This window comes from Erinaceus europaeus, chromosome 18 (genome assembly GCF_950295315.1).
Source record: "Erinaceus europaeus chromosome 18, mEriEur2.1, whole genome shotgun sequence".
Lineage (NCBI taxonomy): Eukaryota > Metazoa > Chordata > Mammalia > Eulipotyphla > Erinaceidae > Erinaceus > Erinaceus europaeus.
This window is the reverse complement of record NC_080179.1, coordinates 22,300,574-22,323,511: the sequence shown is the minus strand read 5'-3', so window position 1 is coordinate 22,323,511 and position 22,938 is coordinate 22,300,574. Positions and strand designations below refer to the sequence as shown.

The following is a 22,938-nucleotide window of genomic DNA, read 5'->3' as shown; positions in this document are numbered from 1 at the left end:
CTGGCTGGAGTGACACCAAGTTTTGTAAATGCTGTCTGTGACTCTCACATTATTGAAATATGACTGTTCAGACAGGCCAGGGCTAGATTTTATCCAACATTTGCTTTGTAGGATGGTCTTAGGAACAGGTGTCAAGAACCATCATCTAGTTCACAGCTGGGCCTGGGAAGAAAGTGCTTTGCCAATGGGCACTGAGGGCCAGCTGCTCTGCCTAACCTCCCCCTCCCCCCACCCCTCCCCCAGCCCAGCAGCAGCCCAGAATACATACTAGCCACCCCAAACCCAGATGTTATCCCTTTACATTTCTCTTGCTGTGAATGTGCTGAAAATTCTCTAAAATATTCTGAGCAAACTTTGTAGAACTCAGCTCATCTTTGACTCCAGTTCCTTCAAACTTATTCTTACCATTAAGTTACGCTTCTGCTTTAACCTTAGCCCCAAGACTCTTTTTATCTCATCTGTTTATATCTTTTTAACCAACAGATCTCCAAAAATGTTTTCTAAGTGGCCCCCTGGGATTCCTGATTCCTTCTCTGTTTCCTACTTGTCAAGGCCATTTTTATTCAGAGTGTCAGAGACTCCCTGGAGCATTCAAGCCATTTCCCATTTTAGAGTTCCTGCCCAGAAGGTCACACTTATCTTTGCTCTCAATGTTTTGAACTCTGCTTCCTGAGAGCTGAGAGGACAGGCCTGCCCATATGTACTGCTTCTCAGGCTTGTTGGGGGGGCAGATCTAGCCAATGAGGTTATTTTCTCTGTATTGAGTGCACATCAAATGAGAACATTTATTTATCGAACATTTAATTTGCTCAGGGTACTTTAATATCTAGAACTAACTGAGGACTGTGGAGGGCAGATCATTAAACTATTAATTTCAGCACAAGAGGTTGAACAAGTCAAAAAAGATGTGCACAGTAGATAAGAGTTGTACAAAGGCAAAATCATACTCTGAGGAAAATGACACCAGTTAGTTTGGAGTTAGACATCAGTCCCGAAGACAGAAGAATTTTCAATTAAAAGGAATAGCATTAGGCAATGACCTAGATTCATGCACCAACCGGATTGCTGTCACCATTTCACTGGAAGCCAAACTTAGAGCCCAGCCGCCCAATTTCACAGAAAACCGAATTCTGTCACACCAGCATTTGCACAGAGAAATTTGCTTTATTGCCTTTTTGAAGTTGCAATGGAGAATGGAGCATGCTCAAATTAACTCCCCCCACACCACAGAGTTAGTTTGTTCTGTGAATGAAACTAAGGGAGAGGGTATAAAGTCAGGAGTTGGATTGGGGGTAATCCAGGAGAGACTGAGAGCCCTCCAAATTTTCCTGTCCCCTCCACCTTCCAATAAACTCATTCTAGAACAAATTCAATCCAAAGGCCAACAGGAAGAGGGTGTGGGGGCTCAATCCCTTTGTCCTACAAGCAGCTCAAATCCTTTCCAATCCGTGTCCCCAAAGTCAAGCACAGCCCTTTGAGTGCCCTGTTACATTCATCAGATATTCCTCTTAAAAACAAAACAAAACAAAACAAAACAAAAAAACCTAAGAGTGAGTGGCCAGGGAACCCAGATCAACGGGTAGAGTACAGGGCTTGCTTGCCTGAGACTCACGGTTCAGTGCTCAGTGCCACATGTGCCAGTAGTTATTCTTTGTGTGATTTTTCATTTTTTTATTTGATAAGATTTGTGTTTCTAATGCAGCACATGTGCTACAAATATTAAAATTACCCAGAAATATAAGGTCTGGGAAGTCAAATTCTCTACTACCCCAATCAGAGATGCACCTTTGCGTATCTAGCATATATATGACTAGATCTTTTGTTTCTCTTATTTAAGTTCCAAAGTCATATTATACTTACCCAGGCGCCATCAGCCCTCAGGTCAGCACATATATGTAAATGTTCTCTACTACACTGTCATTCGGGGCCTGTTTCCTATGCCATTGTCCGGGTGGAGTGCCAGTGTAGCAGGGTAATTAAGCAATGGAAGCTCTGGAATTACATGAATCTCAGCTGTGCTACTACTACTCGCTGTACTTCTATGATTTGCATAAGTAATCTAACCTCCCCGTGCTTTCGTGTGCCCACGTGAATTATAAAGATCACAGTAATGCATCTATATCTCAAATGAATGCTGTGCTTATTAAAGCAGTTTGTATTAAAGCACTTAGAATAGCTCCAGGCAAATGGTAATTTTGTATTGCCATAAGGTATTTAACCAAGCCTAACTGATGGGTGTTTGTGCTGTTTTCAATTCCTTTCATGCTTTGGCTACTAAAGATAAAGATTTGAATTGTCCTTTACCTTTAGTACATTAAAAATTGAATAATGTAGATAGCTCATAGGTATAGTATGTGCCTTGCTATGTGTGCAGCCCGGGTTCAAGTGCTAGTACCACATGGGAATATCAATCACCGCACTAGGGGTAACTGGTCTGATATGTTTTTCCCTCTGATTCTCTGTCTCTCTCCCTATCTCCCTAACTGAAAGATGAAATATATACATCAGCTATGGAGCTGTAAACTCACACATGCAAGCCCCAGCTCTAGGAAAAAAATTATATTGAAGTAATATTTTATAAGACTATGCTTTAGTGGCACAGCCTCATGCCTTTTTTTGTGATATGTGTTACACATCACTCCCACCCCCAAGACACCAACATCCTTCCAACAAAGCCCACTAGGCCTCCTCTGCCCTTATAAGCTACTGTCCATTTAAGCTCCTGTCTCTTACTGACCAACTGATAGCTGACATTCGCATATAAGCACTTTCTAAAATCACACTCATATTGACACCGCTTGGAGGTAGCACAAAATAGGGTGGGTGGGGTGCAGTGGAGTGGTTTCCGGGTCAGATCCAAGCGATACTTGGCAGGAACTTTTCCAGGAAGGTGAATGCTGAGCACAGGCTGAAAAGGAAACAGGCCTAGGGTGGAAAGAAACCAGAGAATGTTTGCAAGCCAGCTTCAGCCTCCAGCTGGAATCACTGATCTTTCAGATCCTAATCAGCCTGCTTCCTTTCCCAATCAATGTTCAGATATATATATATAGAATGCACAGTGTGAGAGCTGCTTCAGGCTGAAGAACACTCACTCGGATAGCACAGCCTTTTGCCTTTAGCGTGTGCAACCCAGGTTTGAGCCTCACATCTACTGTACTGAAGAAAGCCTTGGTACAGTGGACTCTCTTTCTCTCCTTTCCTATCTAAAAAAAAAAAAAATTAACAAAAGATAAATAAGAGAAAAATAAAGAAAGAAAGATAGAAAAGAGATAGAGAGAGATACCTCTTCTGGGGGTGGGCAGTGGCACACGCTAAAGAGCAAGCATGTTACAGTGTACAAAGACCTGGGCTTGCATTTCTGACCTCCATCTGCATGAGGAGAAGCTTCACAAACAGTGAATCAGTGCTGTAGGTATCTGTCTATCTGTCTATCTATCTATCTATCTACCTATCTATCTATCTAATCTATCCCTTTCCTCTCAATTTCTCTCTGTCTCTATCCAAAACAAACAAATAAGTATTTTTGAACAAAAGAGAGAGATACTTCACTGTTATGTATTCCTCAAAAGCCTATAGATACCAGTGAGCTTATGTTAACATTAATTCCAAATTCACCAGGATCTTTGCTCACTTTCTTGAATGGAAATCTGGCTTTTCCAATCATTATTATTATTAGTAGTAGTAGTAGTATTTTGGTTCACTCCTGGGAGTCTATGAACTGGGTTTTCTCACATGTATAGACCAATATACTCAAGTTGGCCTGCTCTGGCCTCCCGTCAAAGTGTCTCCTCAGTCACAGCCTCAAGGTGATAGGGACATCCTAGAAAACCAGCCCTTCAGCTTCCCTCTCTCTACCTGCACCCCACATGGCATATGTTTTGCCATGTTCTTTGGCAAAGTAGACACAGGACCTGATGTGAGCAAGACAGAAGAAAGACCCGAAAGACCCTATCTCCATATTTCAGTCTAGATAATCTGGTAGACTTACCTACTCTTTTTTCTCTCCATAACCTCACTCTGTGCTCAAAATTCAAAAACTGTGCCCTGAGGTTGAATTGGGAAATATAATCCCTACAATGTCCTTTCTACTTTCTCTCTCTAATCTTCCAGAAAAATTGTCTTTAGTAGTAGATTTAATGCCATCCCCATCAAGATACCAACAACCTTTTAAAGGAATAGAACAAAATCTTCCAAGATTTATTTGGAACCAAAAAATCCCCATGATTGCTAAAGCAATCTTAAGGAAAAAAGAGCAAGACTGGAAGCATTATACTACTTGACCTAAAGCTATACTACAGAGTTACTATAATAAAAAAATGCCAGGTACAGGAACCAAAACAGCCACATAGAGCAGTGGTACAAAATTGAAGACCCAGAAATAAGCCCCCACATCTACAGATCACTAATTTTTTACAAGGGGGCCCAAACCATTAAATGGCAAAAGGGGAGTTTCTTCAACAAATGGATTTCTTCAAAAATTGGACTGAAACAAGCAAGAGGATGAAATTGAACCATCACTTATCACCATGCACAAAAGTCAACAACTCCAAGTGGACCAGGGACATAGACATTAGGCCAAAAACTGTCAAATACATAGAAGAAAACATTGGCAGGACACTTCATGATCTATGCTTCAAAAAAGCCTTCAAGGTTTCAAATCCAATAGCAAAGAAAACCAAAGCAAAAATAAACCAATGAGACTACATCAAACTGAAAAGTTTCTTCACAGCAAAGGGCACCACTACCCAAACAGAGAGACACACAACAGCATGGGAGAACATCTTTACACAAAACACAACAGGCAAAGGACTAATAACGAAAATACATAAAAAGCTCAATAAACTAAACTTCAAAAAAAAAAACCAAGCAACCCTGCTAGGAAATGGGGCCAGTACAGACATTTCACTGAGGAAGAGATCCAGAGGGCCAATAGATACATGAAAAGGTTCTCAAAGTCACTAATCATCAGAGAAATGCAAATAAAGACAACAATGAGATACTACTTTACACCTGTAAGAATATCATATATTAGAAAGGACAGACATGAGAAATGTTGGAAGGATGTGGAGAAAAAGGGACATGTCTTCATTGCTAGTGGGAGAGCAAAATGGTCCAACAGTTGTGGAGAGAAATTTAGGATATTAAGAATGGACCTACCCTGTAACTCAACAATTCCTCTCCTGGAAATTTACCCAAAGGAAACAGAAATCCCTATCAGAAGATATCTGGGGTATACTTATGTGTATAGAAGCACAGTCTGTAATTGCAAGAACCTGGAAGCAACCCAGATGTTCAACATCAGATGAGTGGCTAAAAACATGTGGTGTATCTACATAATGGAATACTAATCTGCTGTTAAAAACAACGAGGTTGTTTCTATTGCACCCTCTTGGACAAAACTCAAGGACATCTTGTTGAGTGAGATAAGCCAAAAAGAGAAGGATAAATACCAAAAGATCTCACTTATTAGCAGGACTTGACAAAGTAGTGACAGGGAACTACAGCCAATTATTATTATTATTATTATTATTATTATTATTATTATTATTTGCCCAGAGTTATCACTGGGGCTCAGTGCCTGCCCTGTGAACCTACTGCTCCTGGCGGCTATTTTTTCCCCTTTTGTTGCCCTTGTTGTTTAACATTGTTGTTATTGCTGTCGTTTTTTGGATAGGACAGAGAGAAATCAAGAGAGGAGGAGGAGGAGACAGAGAGGGGGAGAGAATGATAGACACCTTCAGACCTGCTTTACTGCCTGTGAAGCAACACCCCTGCAGGTAGGGCGCTGGGGGTTCGAACCGGGATCCTTGCACTGGTCCTTGTGCTTCACACTGTGTGCACTTAACCCGCTGTGTTACTGCCCATCCCCAAGCTAACTAGTTTTTGACAAGGGGGCTCAAACCATTAAATGGCAAAAGGGGAGTTTGTTCAACAAATGGTGCTGAGAAAATTGGATTGAAACAAGCAAGAGGATGAAATTGAACCATTACTTTCTTTTTTAAACACTTCTTTCTTTTTAAAAATATTTTATTCAATAGAAACAGAGAGGAATCAAGAGAAAAAAAAGAGAGGGGGAGAGGAAGAGGGAGACAGAGAGAGAGAGCAGCAGTAGTGCCTCAACACTCACGAAACTTCCCTGCAAGTGGGGACTGGTGACTTGAATCCTGGTCCTTGCCCATTATAACATGTGCACTCAACCAGGTGTGCCACAATCCAGTCTCTTAAATATTCTCTCTCTCTCTCTCTCTCTCTCTCTCTCTCTCTCTCTCTCTTTGCCTCCAGGGTTATTGCTATGGAGGGAGAGCACAAATTTAAAAATGTACTGGACATGGCGTATTGCACCAAAGCAAAAGACTCTGGGGAGAAGGGGAGAAGGGCAACAGGAGTAAAACTTGGGTGGGCCTATTGCATAATTAAATTGTATCATATATCAATGATTGCACTATAAAGCATTAACCCCCTCAATGAAAAAAAAATACCACCTCAGCATGCTTCACTTTGGAGTGTGTCTAGTGACGCCAGGTGTGGAATGTCAGCCTGCAGCTTCATTACTCTGGTGAGACCTTTCCTAACTCATCGGACTCCTTAATTCCATTTTGGATGGCTCACTTTTTTTTTTTTTTGAAGTCTGTCTATTCTTTCTTTCTTTCTTTCTTTCTTTTATTTATTTATTTATTTATTCCCTTTCGTTGCCCTTGTTGTTTTATTGTTGTAGTTATTGATGTCGTTGTTGTTGGATAGGACAGAGAGAAATGGAGAGAGGAGGGGAAGACAAAGTGGGGGAGAGAGAGAGACACCTGCAGACCTGCTTCACCGCCTGTGAAGTGACTCCCCTGCAGGTGGGGAACCGGGGACTTGAACCTGGATCCTTAACACCAGTCCTTGTGCTTTGCGCCACGTGTGCTTAACCCGCTGTGCTACCACTGGACTCCCGATGGCTCACTTCTTTTTTTTTTTTTTTTAATTAATTTTATTTTTGAGAGAGATGAAGAGAGGAGAGAGAGAGAAACACCAGAGCACTGCTCAGCTCAGGCTTATGGTGGTGTGGGGGATTGAACCTGGGACTTAGGAGCCTCAGGCATGAGAGTCTGTTTGCATAACCATTATGCTGTCTCCCCCACCCGATGGCTCACTTCTTAACAAAACTTCAAAACTTACATATAGACCAGGGTCCATGAGATAGGGCATATGTACATGTATCTATAAGTTAGGGGAAATATATATACGTTAAAGGAAAAATGCACAATAATTTGCAGTGAATAAATAATTGAAGCAAGCAAGTAGAAAGCCCTAAAAAGACACCTTAAAGTACCCAATGAAACAGTTTCTACTTAAACCTAGATACCCTCCTCACCTACCTCCTATTACACATCCCTCCATCACTCCAAAGCTAACCTTGTCAGACAAAGTAAAGACGACAAAAGCTGAACAAGGGCAAGAGACTGGCATACTTTAATGATGACTCTTTAGTCACTACCAGGCCACCCCATTACCTGGGATTCCCTAGTCAGGGAGTGCAGGGGTTCCCACACAGACATGATGGGCCTAGACCTCTAACAGATCCCTCTCACCACTGTCACTGGTCATCTCCGTCAGAAACAACATAATGAACCTCTTTGTGGGCCCCTCCCTTTGGACCTTGCCATCAATGTGGATCAACAATGATAGGGACTGTTCCATTCTCCGAAGGGAGATTGGTCAACATACTCTGCCTATTACCTGAGGAAGATGGGTCCTAAAATGAGTGCAGCCTGGAATGTTCCTAGCCGTGACCACAGAATGCGATCTCAGACCTACAGGGATGCAGAGGTTACCTAGGCTCTTGTGCTAACTATGAGCCCCAGTTCAAACCGGTGGGATTTAGAGTTAACAATATTTACATACTTTTCCCATATTTGGAAGCTACCCTCTTCCCTGATCCAGATTTCTAGCCCTTTTTCCAACTATGACACCATCCCCTCAGGCCATAACCTGGGTCCACCAGCATATTAGCTGTCAGGCTCAGCAAAAACTAGTGAAGTCATGGGTCCTTTGGACCCTAAATCTTCATGTGAAATATTCTTGCCTTTAGGTTCGTGATTAATTAACAATTTGTTCTGCTTTATATCTTAACTCTTTTTCAGCCAGCAGGTTTCAGATGCTAGCATGATGCCAACCTGACTTCCCTAGGCAGACGACCCCACCGATGTGTCCGGGAGCCCTGCCTCCCCAGATCCCTGCCCCACTAGGGAAAGAGGGGGTACGGAGACAGGCTGAGAGTATGAATCGACCTGTCAATGCCCATGTTCAGCGGGGAAGCAATTACAGAGGCCAGAACTTCCACCTTCTGCATCCCATAATGACCCTGGGTCCATACTCCCAGAGGGATAAAGAATATGGAAGCTATCAAGGGAGAAGATTGGATATGGAGTTCTGGGGATGGGCCAATATTTCCACGTCAATATCATAAAATGTCAATATTTCCATTTTATGAGTAAAAATTAAAAAGAAAAAAGAGAAGAAAGGAAAGAAAACAAAACAAACAAGAGTTGGTCTAGACCTTGTTAGCTGGTTAGTGTGCGCTCTGCTCCCCAGTAGCATGTTCTGGGCATTTTCCACAATAGTCACAGTTTCACAGTTATACAGGTGGTTTGCTAATTGTTTGTTATGCAGTACGTGGCCATGGAGTCTTTAAGAGTGAGTGGGTATTAGTCTGGTTTGTGAAAGTTAGGTGAAGAAGATAGTTGCTGTCTGGACCCCACTGATGGGTTTGTTTGCATATCAGCATCCTGCAGACAGTTAAGCTGTTTGCTGACTAAGAATTACTAACCCTGCAAGGGGCAGTCTCTCTTCCTCAAGACTGAAAGGCTTCAGAATATAAAAGCTGATTAGTGTAACAGACTGAGAGAATGTACACCCCTCAACCTCAGGCAGGAGTGTTGGCAAAAGGATACTTTATGCCCTCTGGGACTATTCTCAGGGCCACACAGTTTAAGACTTAGTATTCTTCCTTCTAAGTACTTGCAGAAGTTATTCTTACCAACTCACTCCAAACCCTCTTGAACTGAAGTTGCTTGGTCTTTGCTTTTTCAGAAAACAAATGGGATGAAAGTCCAGGGCTGGGACTTCCTCCTAGGGTGTTTGACAAGGACTGACTCACTATAGGCTCTTTGAATCCCGGAAGTCCAGGACACACCCAACCCTGATTGCAGCATTCCTGAAAGCCAGCAGAGGTAAAGGGACAGAAGCAAAAAAAAAAAAAAAAACCAAAACATTTCAACATGCGGGACCCACTAGCAGACTGTTCGGTGAGTAAGTTCGGTGCTGTTTGTGTCCTCCATGAGAGGGCAACTGAGAAGTAGATTTGTAATTAATGAATTTTAACTTGAGAAATTTGAGGCTCTCAAAGCCAAACATGTTTAGATACTGGCTGTGGTACAAAATTCTTGTGGCTTTCCTTTGGTTCAATTTAAAACCGAGTCCTTTGTGGCAAATGGCCGGACAGGTAGTTGTCATTTTTCATTTTCATGTTCTCAGAGAAACTTTGAGTGTGTGTCACTTTGTTACATGTTTAAGGACTGCTTAGAAGTCGCGGTAAGACACACAGAGGTGGTATCAACATCATATGTATTATGGATTCAGAAATGTTCCGGATGTCTATATGCTACTTTGGGCTCTGGGGATGAAGTCAGAGTGGGAAGGTTTGGGTATTTTTTCGGTGTCATTGAAGGTCAGGTATTGCTTTTCCTTTTTTATACCCCCCTCCTTTTATTCTGTATTGGGGGGGGGGTTAAAGAATGATAGTTTAATCTTGCGGGATGGACAGACTCCTCACTTGACTACCCCATAGTGAATCTCAGGCAGAATTAACATGTATTTGTTTCAGTCCTGGGGACTGTACTAAACAGAAGAAAGCCCAAAGGCATGGTAAGGCTGTTAGCAGCAGTAGCAGAGATGTTATATAGGAAATGAGGGGCCATTAAAATAAAGGGGGGAAATAGGGTTATATTTCATTTAGGAATAAAATAATCAAGAATTGTCCCAATAAGTGATTCCAAAACAACTAAAGTTGGTAAAACTTCAGAAGCAAGGATTGCATCCAGAATTTCATTAAAAACAAAGCAAAACTGTGAAGAAGCAGGTAGACGGGGACTGCAATAAAGTCATAAGAAAAGAATCAACAAAGGTTTATTGGCTTTGACTGTGTTTATTCAATGACAGGAAAGCACAGGTTTAGAGGAGATGGAACTCTCAATATTATTGCTCAAAATGAGTGCATGAGTAAAATGAGAAATAAAATGAAGTCATATTATTAACAGTGCAGCACAGCTGCAGACTTTACCTACATACTTTTTAAAATACAAAAGTAATATGTGTCTAATGTAAAGACAAAAGTTGCGCTGTATTAGATGTTAAGGGGGGTAAAGTCCCCTCGAATGTCTTCCTCCCCAATTTTCTCTCCATTGATAAGTTTGGATCTGTTGCTTTTCTCTGCTGTTGTCTCCTCTTTTCTCACTGTTGAAACTTTGAAGGTGGGTTTGCATAGGAGTGGTTTGGTGGGACAGGCATAAGTAGAAATAAAATTTTGGTGCCGTTTGTCACTAAATAAGAAAGTTAACATCTTAATCCCCCAATAATAAATAAGTTTTTTTTAAAGTTAGCATCAAGAGTGAGAAGAGAAGGAAATGGAAAACTAATAAAAGTAACTTAAATTATTTTTTTTAAAAAAGGAACTGGAGGGGCCGGGTGGTGACACACCTGGTTGAGTGACATGTTACAGTGCAAAAGGACCAGGGTTCAAGCCCTTGGCCCCTACCTGCAGGGGGAAAGCTTTGTGAGTGGTAAAACAGGGCTGCAAGTGTCTCTCTGTCTATCTCCTCCTTCCCTCTCAATTTCTGGCTGTTTCTATCCAATAAATAAAGGTAATTAAAAATTTTTTTTTAAAAAAGGAACTGGAGGTCTAACATCTTTCCCCAAGGCTGCCTTTAAATTAGGGTCAGGGAGAAATATTTCATTCTGAGAAGCTCCCAAGACAATCCACCTCCCTTGCTGTGTCAGTGGAAAGCTTCGTCCCTGACAAGCTCATAGGGGTTTTTCCTTCTTCAGAAAACAGCCTCATGATTTCTTCTCCATGAACTTGAAGGTCATCTGTAAGGGCACTGTGCCAACTGCATGGAATGGGAGGCAAGAGGCGGCAGATATCCCTTCAGCCAGGGTTTCCCAATTCTCTAAAGTTGCAGAATCTTTATTTATTTGTGATTGTTTCATTTTGATCAAGTGTTGAGGTAGATTTCCTGGTTTCATACTCATTCCTGCTAAGGGAACTGTGCTGTGTACAAAGGAGGCTGCAGTTTAGGAACAATGTAAACAAAGGCTGGATTGCAAGTAAGTGAAACACTTAGGAGGCTTTGTGAAGGAGCAGGTGAACAAAGACATGTCCCTGTTCCATGGGTTCTGAGAATTGCACAGAGGACAATTAATTAATTAATCCTTAACTTAGTTATAGCTCTCTCTCTCTCTCTCTCTCTCTCTCTCTCTGTGTGTGTGTGTGTGTGTGTGTGTGTGTCTGTGCACGCCAGAGAATCAATGCATTACTTAGGACATTTATTGTCTTGTTATTTTATCTGAGGTACCAGATGAGAGCCATGATGTCACGCACACAAAGCTGGCTGAGCCAGCTTTATCCAGTCCCTTAGCTACAGTTTTTTGTTTGTTTGTTTGTTTGGTTTTGGGTGTGGTTTTTTTTGTTTGTTTTTGTTTTTGCCTCTAGGTTTAGCGCTGGGGCTCATTGCCAGCACTACGAATTCACTGCTCTTGGTGGCTATTTTTTCCATTTTATTGGATAGGACAGAGAGAAATTGAGAGGGGAAGGGAGATAGAGAGGGAGAGAGAAATTGGCATCTGCAGACCTGCTTCACCTCTTGTAAAACAACCGCCCTCCTGCAGATGGGGAGCAGGGGTTGCAACCTGGATCCTTCCACAGGTTCTTGAGCTTCATGCTATGTGTGCTTAACCCAGTGCACCAAAGCGCAACCTCCTTAACCACAGTTCTTAACTTGGTCTGCTTCAGTGGTCCTACATACGGAAATCAGTGGGTTGCATGAATTTCAGTGGGAAAAACATGATCTCTTTATTTGTACTGGTATTTAACCCAAAATTTAAAATGTTCTTTAATTTTTTTGTAAGATTTTATTTATTTATGAGAAAGCTAGGAGGAGACAGAAAGAACCAGACATCACTCTGGCACATGTGCTACTGGGGATCGAACTCGGGACCTTATGCTTGAGAGTCCAAAGCTTTATCACTATGCCACCTCCTGGACCACCTCCCAGACATGTTCTTTAATTTTTAATGTCAACAACAAACCCTAAGACAACTGTCATGATTATGAGAATGTAACCAATAGAAATCAAAGATGTTTATGTACCATCACAATTGTTTGCAGATATCTGGAGGTTTTATTCATATTCAATGTGTTAGAAATTTGGGTTAGTTCTTAAGGTATTTTTTTTTTTAATGTGTGTGCCTCCCCAAGGATTTTTTAGTATACTAATTAAAACTCACATTGAACTTCATGATTCTAAAATATGTTTTTAACAGATGTATTCATTCATTAACAAGACAGAAGGGACATCTGTCTTGTACTTGAGATGCTGAGAATCAAACTCAGAACTTTCCCCCTTTTTTCTTTTTTTTTAAATTATATTTACTTATTGGATAGAGACACCCAGAAATCAAGAGGGTAGGGGGAGATAGAGAAGGAGGGAGACAGAGAGACACCTGCAGCACTGCTTTACCACTCACAAAGCTTTCCCTCTGAAGGTAGAGACTGGGGGCTCGAACCAGGTCCTTGAGCATTGTAACATGCACTCAACCAGGTGTGCTAGCACCCAGCCCCCCAAACTCAGAACTTCATGCTTGAGAGTCCAATACTCTAGTCACTGTGTCACCTCTTGGGCTGTTTAAGTACTTGTTTATTTATTCACTATTTTATTTACTAGCTAGAGACTAAAAATGAGAAGGAAAGGGGAGATAGAGAGGAACAGACAAAGAGAGGCACCTGAAGCACAGCTCCACCACTCGTGAAGCTCCCCTGCTACAGGTGGAATATGGGAAGGATCTTGAACCCGAGTCCTTGTGCATTGCAGCACGTGTGTTCAACCAGGTGTGCCACCTAAAAATATTTTTATAAGTGCATATTAATCTATTTAGTTTCCTTTGCGATCCTACTATTTATAGTTTTTCTGAGACACAGAGTCTCAGAATTATACCACTCCTGGCCAGCTTAATTTTTTTTTCTCTCCAGAAAGGGAGACAGGTGGGAAGGAGATACCACGGTATCACTCTACCATCTATGGAGATTCCTCCAGTGTTGTGGTACTCCCATGTGGTATCTGGGCTCACACCATAGTTAGACACAAGCTATATCAGCTGAGTTGTCTCCTAGCTCTACTATTTTGTGTTTTTGAAACTACTATTTTGAGGAAAAGAGGTTTTTCCAGGTTGTCAAAGTATATATATGTTAATATCTGGGGACCAGGTTGTGGCACACCAGTTGAGTGCACATGCCACCAAGAGCAAGGATCCAGGTTTGAGGCCCCTGCTCCCCATCTGCAGGGGGGAAACAGGTCTGCAGGTACTTTTCTTTTTTTTTCTCTCTCTACCCCCCTTTCAGGTTCTTTTTGTCCTACTAAATAAAATAGAAAGAAAAAGTCCTCACCAATGTGTCCTGGAACCTCACCTCCCCAGAGCCCTACCTCACTTGGGAAAGATAGAATCAGGCAGGGGTTATGAATCTTGTTGATCATTATTAAATCACTAATAAAATAAAATAATAGAAAGAAAAAAAAAAGAACAAAAGTGGCTACTGGTAGTGGTAGATTCATACTGCTGGTACCAAGCTCCAGTGAGAACCTTGATACTAATAAAAAAAAATCAAACATGTTCCTGTTGGTCATGTGGACAATATAGACTGGTAACTGGCCCATTCAGCTTTAAAAATTTGGATTAGTGGCTATCCTCCAATTATTAGTCACCAGGGTAATACAAAGCTCATCTAAATGTAGTGTAGAGTTTTTAACTAATCCTGAAAGTATCAGAATGTATTTGAAGAAAAAATTTTTTTCTGTGTTTTGTCTAGGACAATGATTATCTCTAGGCTCTGGTGCGTTAATACAAGTGAGTTTAATGTCTAAAACTAAAATTTTGTGAAGAAAAATCATTTTTCACACCCACATACAAAGAAATTAGGCAGGGTCAGTTGTCTGCAAATGAAATAATTCAATCATTAAAAAAGAAGAAAATAAGTGATACTTTCCTGTGAACTAATTCCTGACAAATCAAGGGCAAATAAAAAGCTGAAACCAAGCCTTTTAAAAAAGTTCTATGAATTTATTATTATTGATCTAACATTGGTGGTTTACAGAATTATGAGATTTCAAGGGTGTAATTGCCTGCCTACGTGTATACGTATAAATCACTTCTGGTACCACCAAACTTCCTGTGGCCCTCTTTCCTCTAATAACCACTATAGCTTTTATAAGAGTCTGAGAGCTGGCTTCCCAAACAAGTTTGTGCTCCTTTTCAATCCTACAGTGCCCAGATAAGGGCTTATCAGTGCAGAGCTTCTGAGGTTCACAGAATCAATTCTTCCCTTCACAACCTCAGGCGGTGAAATGTACCAGGCCGGGGTTACTCCTGCAGTCTGTTTCAGATGCCAACCAGATTTTCTGTCTCAACTGCTCAGCCTGGGTCATGGGATGTTGACAGATACTAAAACAGAAGATGCTGGTACAGTGGTCCATGACTCCTGAAGATTCTGGCTCCCTACTGAGATAAGGAGGCAGAGAGAGTCTGCATGTTGCTCTAAAACGCACAGCATCTCCAGTGAACAGTAATGAGCTGTGTGACTTTCTGTTCTTTGTGTTTTGGACCCGTTTCCTTATCTGTAAAGTAAGTAGAAAAGGTGGAGTAGAATATGTTCTTCTTTAAGACTTTTATTTATTTAATTTGATAGGACAGACAGAAATTTAGAGGGAAGTGAGAGAGAGGGAGAGAGAAACAGAGAGATACCTGCTGATATGCTTTACTGCTTGGGAAGGTTACCCCCTGCACGTGTGGACCAGAAGGTTGAACCCGGATCCATGTACATGATGATATGTGCACTTAACAAGGTGTGCCCCTGCCAAGCACCTAGAATATGTTCTTTGATGTTCTGTATCTCAGAAGCAAGTTAGCTTGCCATGGGCATTGCAAATGTTACACACACACACACACACACACACACACACACACACACACACACACACACACACACACACCATAGATATAGATAGACATGGAGTTAAAAAGGCCAGTGTTTTGAAATGTTCCTAATGAATCAGATCTCATATAAACCAATAACAATATGCTTAACACACAAGTAACATCCAACACAATCTTAATTAGTTAAATATAAGTGGAACATTGTAGTCTACTTAACATTATGGAGACCATCATTATTCCCCCCAAATCTTTCCATAATATCATCTATAATAAAAACTAATTTTACAGAATAACTGAATTTAAACTTTTGAATCACTCAAACCGTAAAAATGTCAGAAAAATGTAGCTAAACTAAGCTTGATAGAGTATATTTTATGTTGCTTCTAAATTATTTATATAATTATTTTCTGTGCCAATTGTCAAGGCACAGAATGGTAACTAACTAAATAAATAATATTACAATGGCATTTGTTTTTGAGCACTGGGCAGAAACATTTTTCTACTGGCTAAACCAAAACAGTCTGCACATTAGTTGTCTTGTGAAAAGACTTTTAGGAGTTCAGAAAGGTATCAAATATTTCACCACAAGCCTGAAGTTATCTTAACAGAAAAAAAAAAAAGACAAAAGCATAGCGTCTTTTCACAGTAATACTGACCAGAAGCAGAAACAACTTGTGAATATAAATTCATATAAAGCTGCAAGATTCTTTCCTGGAATTAATATTTGATGGGGGAATAGCATTTGAGAGCTCAGAGAATGGGTAAAGAACATCAACATTTTACTGGACAATCAGGGAAATAACTCAGTCTGTTTGAGCATGGAACTTGCATGTCAGAGGCTCAGAGGCCAAAGGCAAAATTCTTTTTTTAAAAAAATTTTTATTTATAAAAAGGAAACACTGACAAAAACCATAGGATAAGAGAGGAAGGAACAACTCCACATAGTTCCTACCACCAGAACTTCATATCCCACCCCTCCCCTGATGGTTTTCCTATTTTTTTTTTTTAATAAAAAGGAAACACTGACAAAACCATAGGATAAGAGGGGTACAACTCCACACAATTCTCACCACCAGAACTCCATATCCCATCCCCTCCCCTGATAGCTTTCCTATTCTTTATCCCTCTGGGAGTATGGACCCAGGGCCATTGTGGGATGCAGAAGGTAGAAGGTCTGACTTTTGTAATTGCTTCCCTGCTGAACATGGTCATTGGCAGGTCAATCCATACTTCCAAGGGCTAAATTCTTTTTTTTTTTTAAGACTTTTTTTTAAGTATTTATTTTATTTATTTATTCCCTTTTGTTGCCCTTGTTGTTTTATTGTTGTAGTTATTATTGTTGTTGTCATTGTTGGATAGGACAGAGAGAAATGGAGAGAGGAGGGGAAGACAGAGAGGAGGAGAGAAAGATAGACACCTGCAGACCTGCTTCACCGCCTGTGAAGCTACTCCCCTGCAGGTGGGGAGCCGGGGTTCGAACCGGGATCCTTATGCCGGTCCTTGTGCTTTGCGCCACCTGCGCTTAACCCGCGGCGCTACAGCCCGACTCCCCCAAGGGCTAAATTCTTAACACCATCTTATATCCACAGTAAGCAGTGTTCTGGTCTCTCCCTCTTTCTCCTCTCATTTTCTCTGATATACACAATACATAAATAAGTGTTTTTAATTTGTGACTTTGACCAGAGGAAACTCCTCTTCTGGAGTTTTCTTCATCTGTCATCCTAACATTTAAAGGTGACTAGTCTAACTAGTCTGAGTAAAACTTGGTGTGATCATGATGATCACATTTACAAGTATTTTTACTTCTGATAGAGTATCTGCTTTTCTTTTTTAAGAATTTTAAATTGTTATTTGTAGTTTGTTACAAGATTATAAGATTCAATGTATAGTTCCACACCACACCTACCACCAAGTTTCTGTATCCCCAGGCTCCAACCTTCCAAAGATAACCACCTTAGTCCTCACAAGTCTTACAAACAGTTTGCTTGCTGATGTTTTGTTTCAATTTTTTTTTCCAAATTCATGTGAATGAGCTCTCTAGATTCCACATGAGTGAAATGATATAGTAGTTGTGTTACTTATTTTGCTAAGCATAATTACCTCCAGTCCCATTCATTTTGTCCCAAAGGACACAATATCATCTTTTTTGATTGCAGAGTAGTGTTCTATGGAATATATATTCCATAATTTCTTTAGCCAGTCATCTGTTGATGGGCATTCAGGCTGCTTCCATTCTTTGGTTATTGTGAATAATGCAGCTGTGAACATAGGGGTGCATATGTCTCTTCTAATTACTGTTTGAGTGGCCACTGGATAAATGCCCAAGAGTAGTATTGCTGGATCATAAGGTAATTCTGTTTTTATTTGTTTAAGGACACTCCATACAGTCTTCCAAAAGAGACACACCAGTTTACATTCCCAACAGGTTATCTGATTTTCTCACATCCCATTTCTTTTTATTTTGTTGTTGTTGTTGTTGTATAATGTTATTGGCGGTTAATGGTTTGCAGTAGAGTGGTTGATAATGCCTTACATTTCTTACCACAGTTCTGTTCCAAACTGATAAGATTATTTTCAGCTCACTGAGTCCTAACTATAACATAAAGGAGTTAGACGTCAGTGATTTTCAAGCTGTGCTCCATGGAGCCTTCTCTGGAGGATGTGAATGGAGTGGGAAGGGGGAGTGGAACAAGATGGGCAAAGCCAAGACCAAGGTCAAGTTATTTCCTCTCTTAAGAGGGGATATCACTCAAGATTCTTTGATCACACAGACAACACACATACAGATATGCACCTGACACCATACACCCGTGCTGGCCAAGATAGTCTCTGGGGCCTGCTTTGATATTTATGCAAGCCTACTTCTTATCTTCAAGTTTGAATAGAAGGAACAACATAAAAGTGTAAAATAGTTGGCTCTAAAGAAAAGAAGAGCTGGGCCTGGGTGGTGGTACACTGGGTTGAGTGCACGTTACAAGGCACAAGAACCTGGGTTCAAGACCACATCTGCAGGGGGAAAGCTTTGCAAGTGTTGTTTGAATTGCAGGTGTTTCTCTGTCTCTCTTCCTTTCTTTTTTTTTTCTAGATAGCACTGTTATCTTCTTCTTCTTCTTTTTTATTTATAAAAAGGAAACACTGACAAAAACCTTAGGATAAAAGGGGTACAACTCCACACAGTTCTCTTTTCCTTTCTAACATCCTCTTCCGTCTCACTTTCTGACTATCTCTACCCAACAAATAAATAAATAAAAATAATAAAAATTTTAAAAAATTTATATTTATTTACTTATTTTCACTCTTGTTGCCCTTGTTTTTTATTGTTGTTGTTATTGATGTCGTCGTTGTTGGATAGGACAGAGAGAAATGGAGAGAGGAGGGGAAGACAGAGAGGGGGAGAGAAAGACAGACACCTGCAGACCTGCTTCCCTGCTTATGAAGTGACTCCCCTGCAGGTGGGGAGCTAGGGGCTCAAACCAGGATCCTTATGTCGGTCCTTGCGCTTCGTGCCACGAGCGCTTAACCCGCTGCACTACTTCCCGACTCCCAATAAAAAAATATTTTTTTAAAAAGAAAGAGTCAAGAAAATAGCATAGCTGTTTAGCAGAAAACTTTTTTATTTAAAAGATTTTACTAGTAATTTAATAATGATTGACAATATTATGGGATAAGAGGGGTACACTTCTATACAGTTCCCAGCACCAGAATTCCATATTCCATCCCCTCCATTGGAAGGTTCAATATTCTTTATCCCTCTGGGAGTGTGGACCAAAATCCTTTATGAAGTTTAGAAGGTGGGAGGTCCAGCTTCTGTAATTGTTTCTCTGGTCAATATGGGTGTTGGCAGGTGGATTCATACTACCAGCCCATTTCTGTCTTTCCCTAGTGGGGCAGAGCTCTGAAAAGGTGTGGTTCTAGGACACACTGGTGAGTTCATCTGCCCAAGGAAGTCAGATTGGTGTCATGGTAGCATCTGCAACTTGGTGGCTGAAAAACACTAAGATATAAAGCAGATTGGTATATTGAACCAAAGTAAAAAGACTCTGGGGTCGGGGGGAAGGTTTAGATCCTAGAACATGATGACAGAAGAGGACCTAATGGGGGTTGAATTATTATGTGGAAAGCTGGGAAATGTTATGTATGTACAAACTATTGTATTTTACTGTCAATTGTAAACCAGTAATCCCCCAATAAAATTTTATTTTTTAAAAAAAAAATATATAAATCAGAACAAATTGTTTAATAATCAGGAACCTAAAGGTAAGAGTATAGCAGATGAGATTTAAGGTCTTCATGTTGCAAGGAGCTAGGAAGGCTTTTTTAGGTATATTCAAAGGGACCCATGATTTTACTAATTTTGCCTGAGCCTGACAGCTAACATGCAGGTGGGTTAGGGGTTTACAGTTAATGGTATTTATATACTTTTCCTATATTTGGGAGCTGCGCTGTTCCCTGATCCAGCTTTCTAGTCAACTAGAAAATCCAGCTTTCTTCCTCAACTCTGATACCATCTTCTCAGACAGCACTCCTAGCAGCAAAGTGTCATGCCTGAAGCTCTGAGCATCCAAGTTCAAAGCCCTGCACCTCAAAAGCCAGCATTAAGCAGTGTTCTGATAATAAATAAATAAAGAAAGAAAGAAAGAAAGAAAAGGAAGGAAGAATCTTGCTAAAATAATGAAAGTATGCTTGGTAGTCCTTTCTTTTATTGAAGTCTCCTTTATCTCAGTGGATCAGGGATTATCAGGGAGTATCTAGTACATTCCTTGTATACAGGGTCAAAAATAAAAAATCCTCTCCAGTGAGGATTGACAGCAAGCAGAGTGTATTGATTTAATTTAATCAAGCTAACTACTAGGTAATATATTGAGCTTGTGTGCAAGAGTTTGGGAAATAGGTAACAGTTGTCCTGAGGTACAGATCCCTCAGTCCCTACTACAAACACAGAGAACATGGGCAAACTGCCTTTGCCTGGAACGATTTTGTCCACCTAGCACACTGCCCAAAGCAAACAATTTTCTATGTGTGTCATGATATGATAATGATTTAGCAAGTACTAGTCTATGAAATGCCAGGAAATCACCTTCTAAAATCTAGAACTCAGGGCCAGCTGGAACCATAAAGATGTGTTGGGTTTGAGCAGCCTTTTGCTGTAAAGTCATATTTCAAGACTTTGGGGCAAGACAACCACTTTGCAGTCCATCATAGTTTCTCCCTAAAGGCAACTGAGCTTTGAATCACTAGCTTGCTAACATTCAGAGCTATCTGACCTGCCACAATTAGTGCCCCAGAGATAGCATTTAAAGAATGTGTCAGACACCATCTGTCCTGGGTACCCAGAGTAGTGTACAGATGTCTATCACAGGAACATAAGAAAATGTACTCACGGGAGTCGGGGTAGCGCAGCTGGTTAAGCACACGTGGCGCAAAGCGCAAGGACTGGTGTAAGGATCCTGGTTCAAGCCCCTGGCTCCCCACCTGCAGGAGAGTCGCTTCACAGCCGGTGGAGCAGGTCTGCAGGTATCTATCTTTCTCTCTATCTTTCTCTCCCCTCTCTGTCTTCCCCTCCTCTCTCCATTTCTCTCTGTCCTATCCAACAACGATGACATCAATAACAACAACAATAATAACTACAACAATAAAAAACAAGGGCAACAAAAGGGAAAATAAATAAATAAATAAATAAATATTAAAAAGAAAATGTACTCATGTATCAACAGCTGTCCCTTAAATCAATATTCCTCCCTAATACAATGATTGGGGGGAGGTGTCAAACAGGGCATGTAACTCTGTGGTACAGTACAAGTATGTGTGAAGCCTTGGGTTCGATCCCTGATCCCTAGAAACACAAAACAAAGACAAATAAAGAAAAGTGGGGGTTGGGCAGTAGCTCAGCTGGTTAAGCTCATGAAGCACAAAGCGCATGGACTGGTGCAGGACCGGCTCAAGGATCCTGGTTCGAGCCCCTGGCTCCTCACCTGCAGGGGGGTCGCTTCACAAATGGTGAAGCAGGTCTGCAGGTGTCTATCTTTCTCTCCCCCTCTCCGTCTTCCCCTATTATCTCTGTCCTGTCCAACAACAACAGCACCAATAACAATAACTACAACAAGGGCAACAAAATGGGAAGAATGGCCTTCAGGAGCAGTGGATTCATAGTGCAGGCACTGAGCCCCAGCAGTAACCCTGGAGGCCAAATAAATAAATAAATAAATGCTGACATGTCTTGAAGAGGGTTTGATGATTTCATAAATCTGCGGAGAGCAGTAGCCTCTGTAACACCCATACATAGAAGCAATCTCTATCTGTCCTGCTCTCTTCTACTCTGGATAAAGGCCAGACTCTCCTCACTACCCCCACCCCACCAGTGTCTGAGGTCTCCTATTCTCTCCAGCTCCAGGGGAAGCAGATCGTGCTTGGGGAGTGCTGGTGAGGTGCCCATACCCCTGACAGCACACTTTGAGTCCTTCTCTCTCTTTCTCTTGTCAGCTCTCCCAGTGGGAGGCGCTTGTTTTTGTTCCCCTTGTGAAGGCTCTAAATCTCTCAATTCTACCTGTCTCTGTTGCTTTATTTCTCCAAGCCTCTGCTTTTTTTTTTTTAAGCATTTCACAACAGAAAATAATCTCACTCTATAAATTTGCATCTAAATCTGCCTCTCTTGCTCATGGCTTCCCTGTGGGATTTTAGCTGGATCTTTGATTCTGCTTTGCTGTGAGCTGGAGAGAAAAGCTGATAGGACACTATAAACAGAGAGAGAGAGAGAGAGAGAGAGAGAGAGGAGGGAGAGAGCTTAACATTGTGAGATATTTCTAAATTGAATAAGAATGCTACGGGGCATATGAAGTAAATGATACTATTTTTATTGAGCACAAAATAAGAATGGGACTCTGGAGATAGTTCACCTGATAGGGTGTTTAGGAGTCAGGTTCACATTCCCAGCACCACATGGGAGCACCATGCATGGCACCAGGGGAATCTTTGTGGACAATGGAGTAGTGCTATGATATCTCTCCTCACTCTCTAGTTCTCTCTCATTTTACTTCTACCTCTCTATCTGGAACTTGAAGGGAAAAGTTTGCCAGAATAGTGGAATAGTAGAATAGTAGAGGAATGAAGTCCCTAAAAAAAGCATAAGGAGGGGAGTCGGGCGGTAGTGCAGCAGGTTAAACGCAGGTAGCGCAAAGCGCAAGGACTGGCTTAAGGATCCCAGTTCAAGCCCCAGGCTCCCCACCTGCAGGGGAGTCGCTTCACAGGTGGTGAAGCAGGTCTGCAGGTGTCTATCTTTCTCTCCCCCTCTCTGTCTTCCCCTCCTCTTTCCATTTCTCTCTGTACTATCCAACAACAACAACATCAACAACAATAATAACTAAAACAACAAAGGCAACAAAAAAGGAAATAAATAAATATTAAAAAATTAATTAAAAAAAGGATAAGGAGGAGAAGAAGGAAGAGGGGGGAAAAGATTTGGAGGAGGAGGAGAAGAAGAAGAGGAAGAAAGTTGGAGCAAATGATAACTCACGATAGGGCTGGTGTGTCAGTTTCCAAAGTCATCAGGGACCTTAGCTCCTTCTTTCTGTCTGCTTTACAATCTTAATACCTAAGATTATCCTCTGATATCTTTAGATAGCAACCATGATTTCTCTCCCCCACTGTTTTTTTTTTTTTTTTACCTCAAATGGTGTTGGAATTTGAGCCCTGAGTTTC

General features: G+C 41.1%; 1 protein-coding gene across 3 annotated transcripts in view; it reads left to right on the top strand.

Annotated features, from left to right (window-relative positions):
* Positions 1-8,986: 8,986 nt before the first annotated feature.
* NOSTRIN (nitric oxide synthase trafficking) overlaps positions 8,987-22,938 on the top strand; it is a 74,298-nt gene continuing 60,346 nt past the window's right edge. For 2 of the 3 annotated variants that reach the window (XM_060177762.1, XM_007539312.3), the window contains exon 1: positions 8,993-9,287. Coding sequence is in view for 2 of the 3 variants with exons in the window: in XM_007539312.3 (XP_007539374.3) it covers positions 9,261-9,287 (27 nt within the window). In the remaining variant the exon portion in view is untranslated. Of the gene's footprint in view, positions 9,288-22,938 lie in introns of all 3 variants that reach the window. The other variant, XM_060177761.1, reaches the window with a different exon arrangement.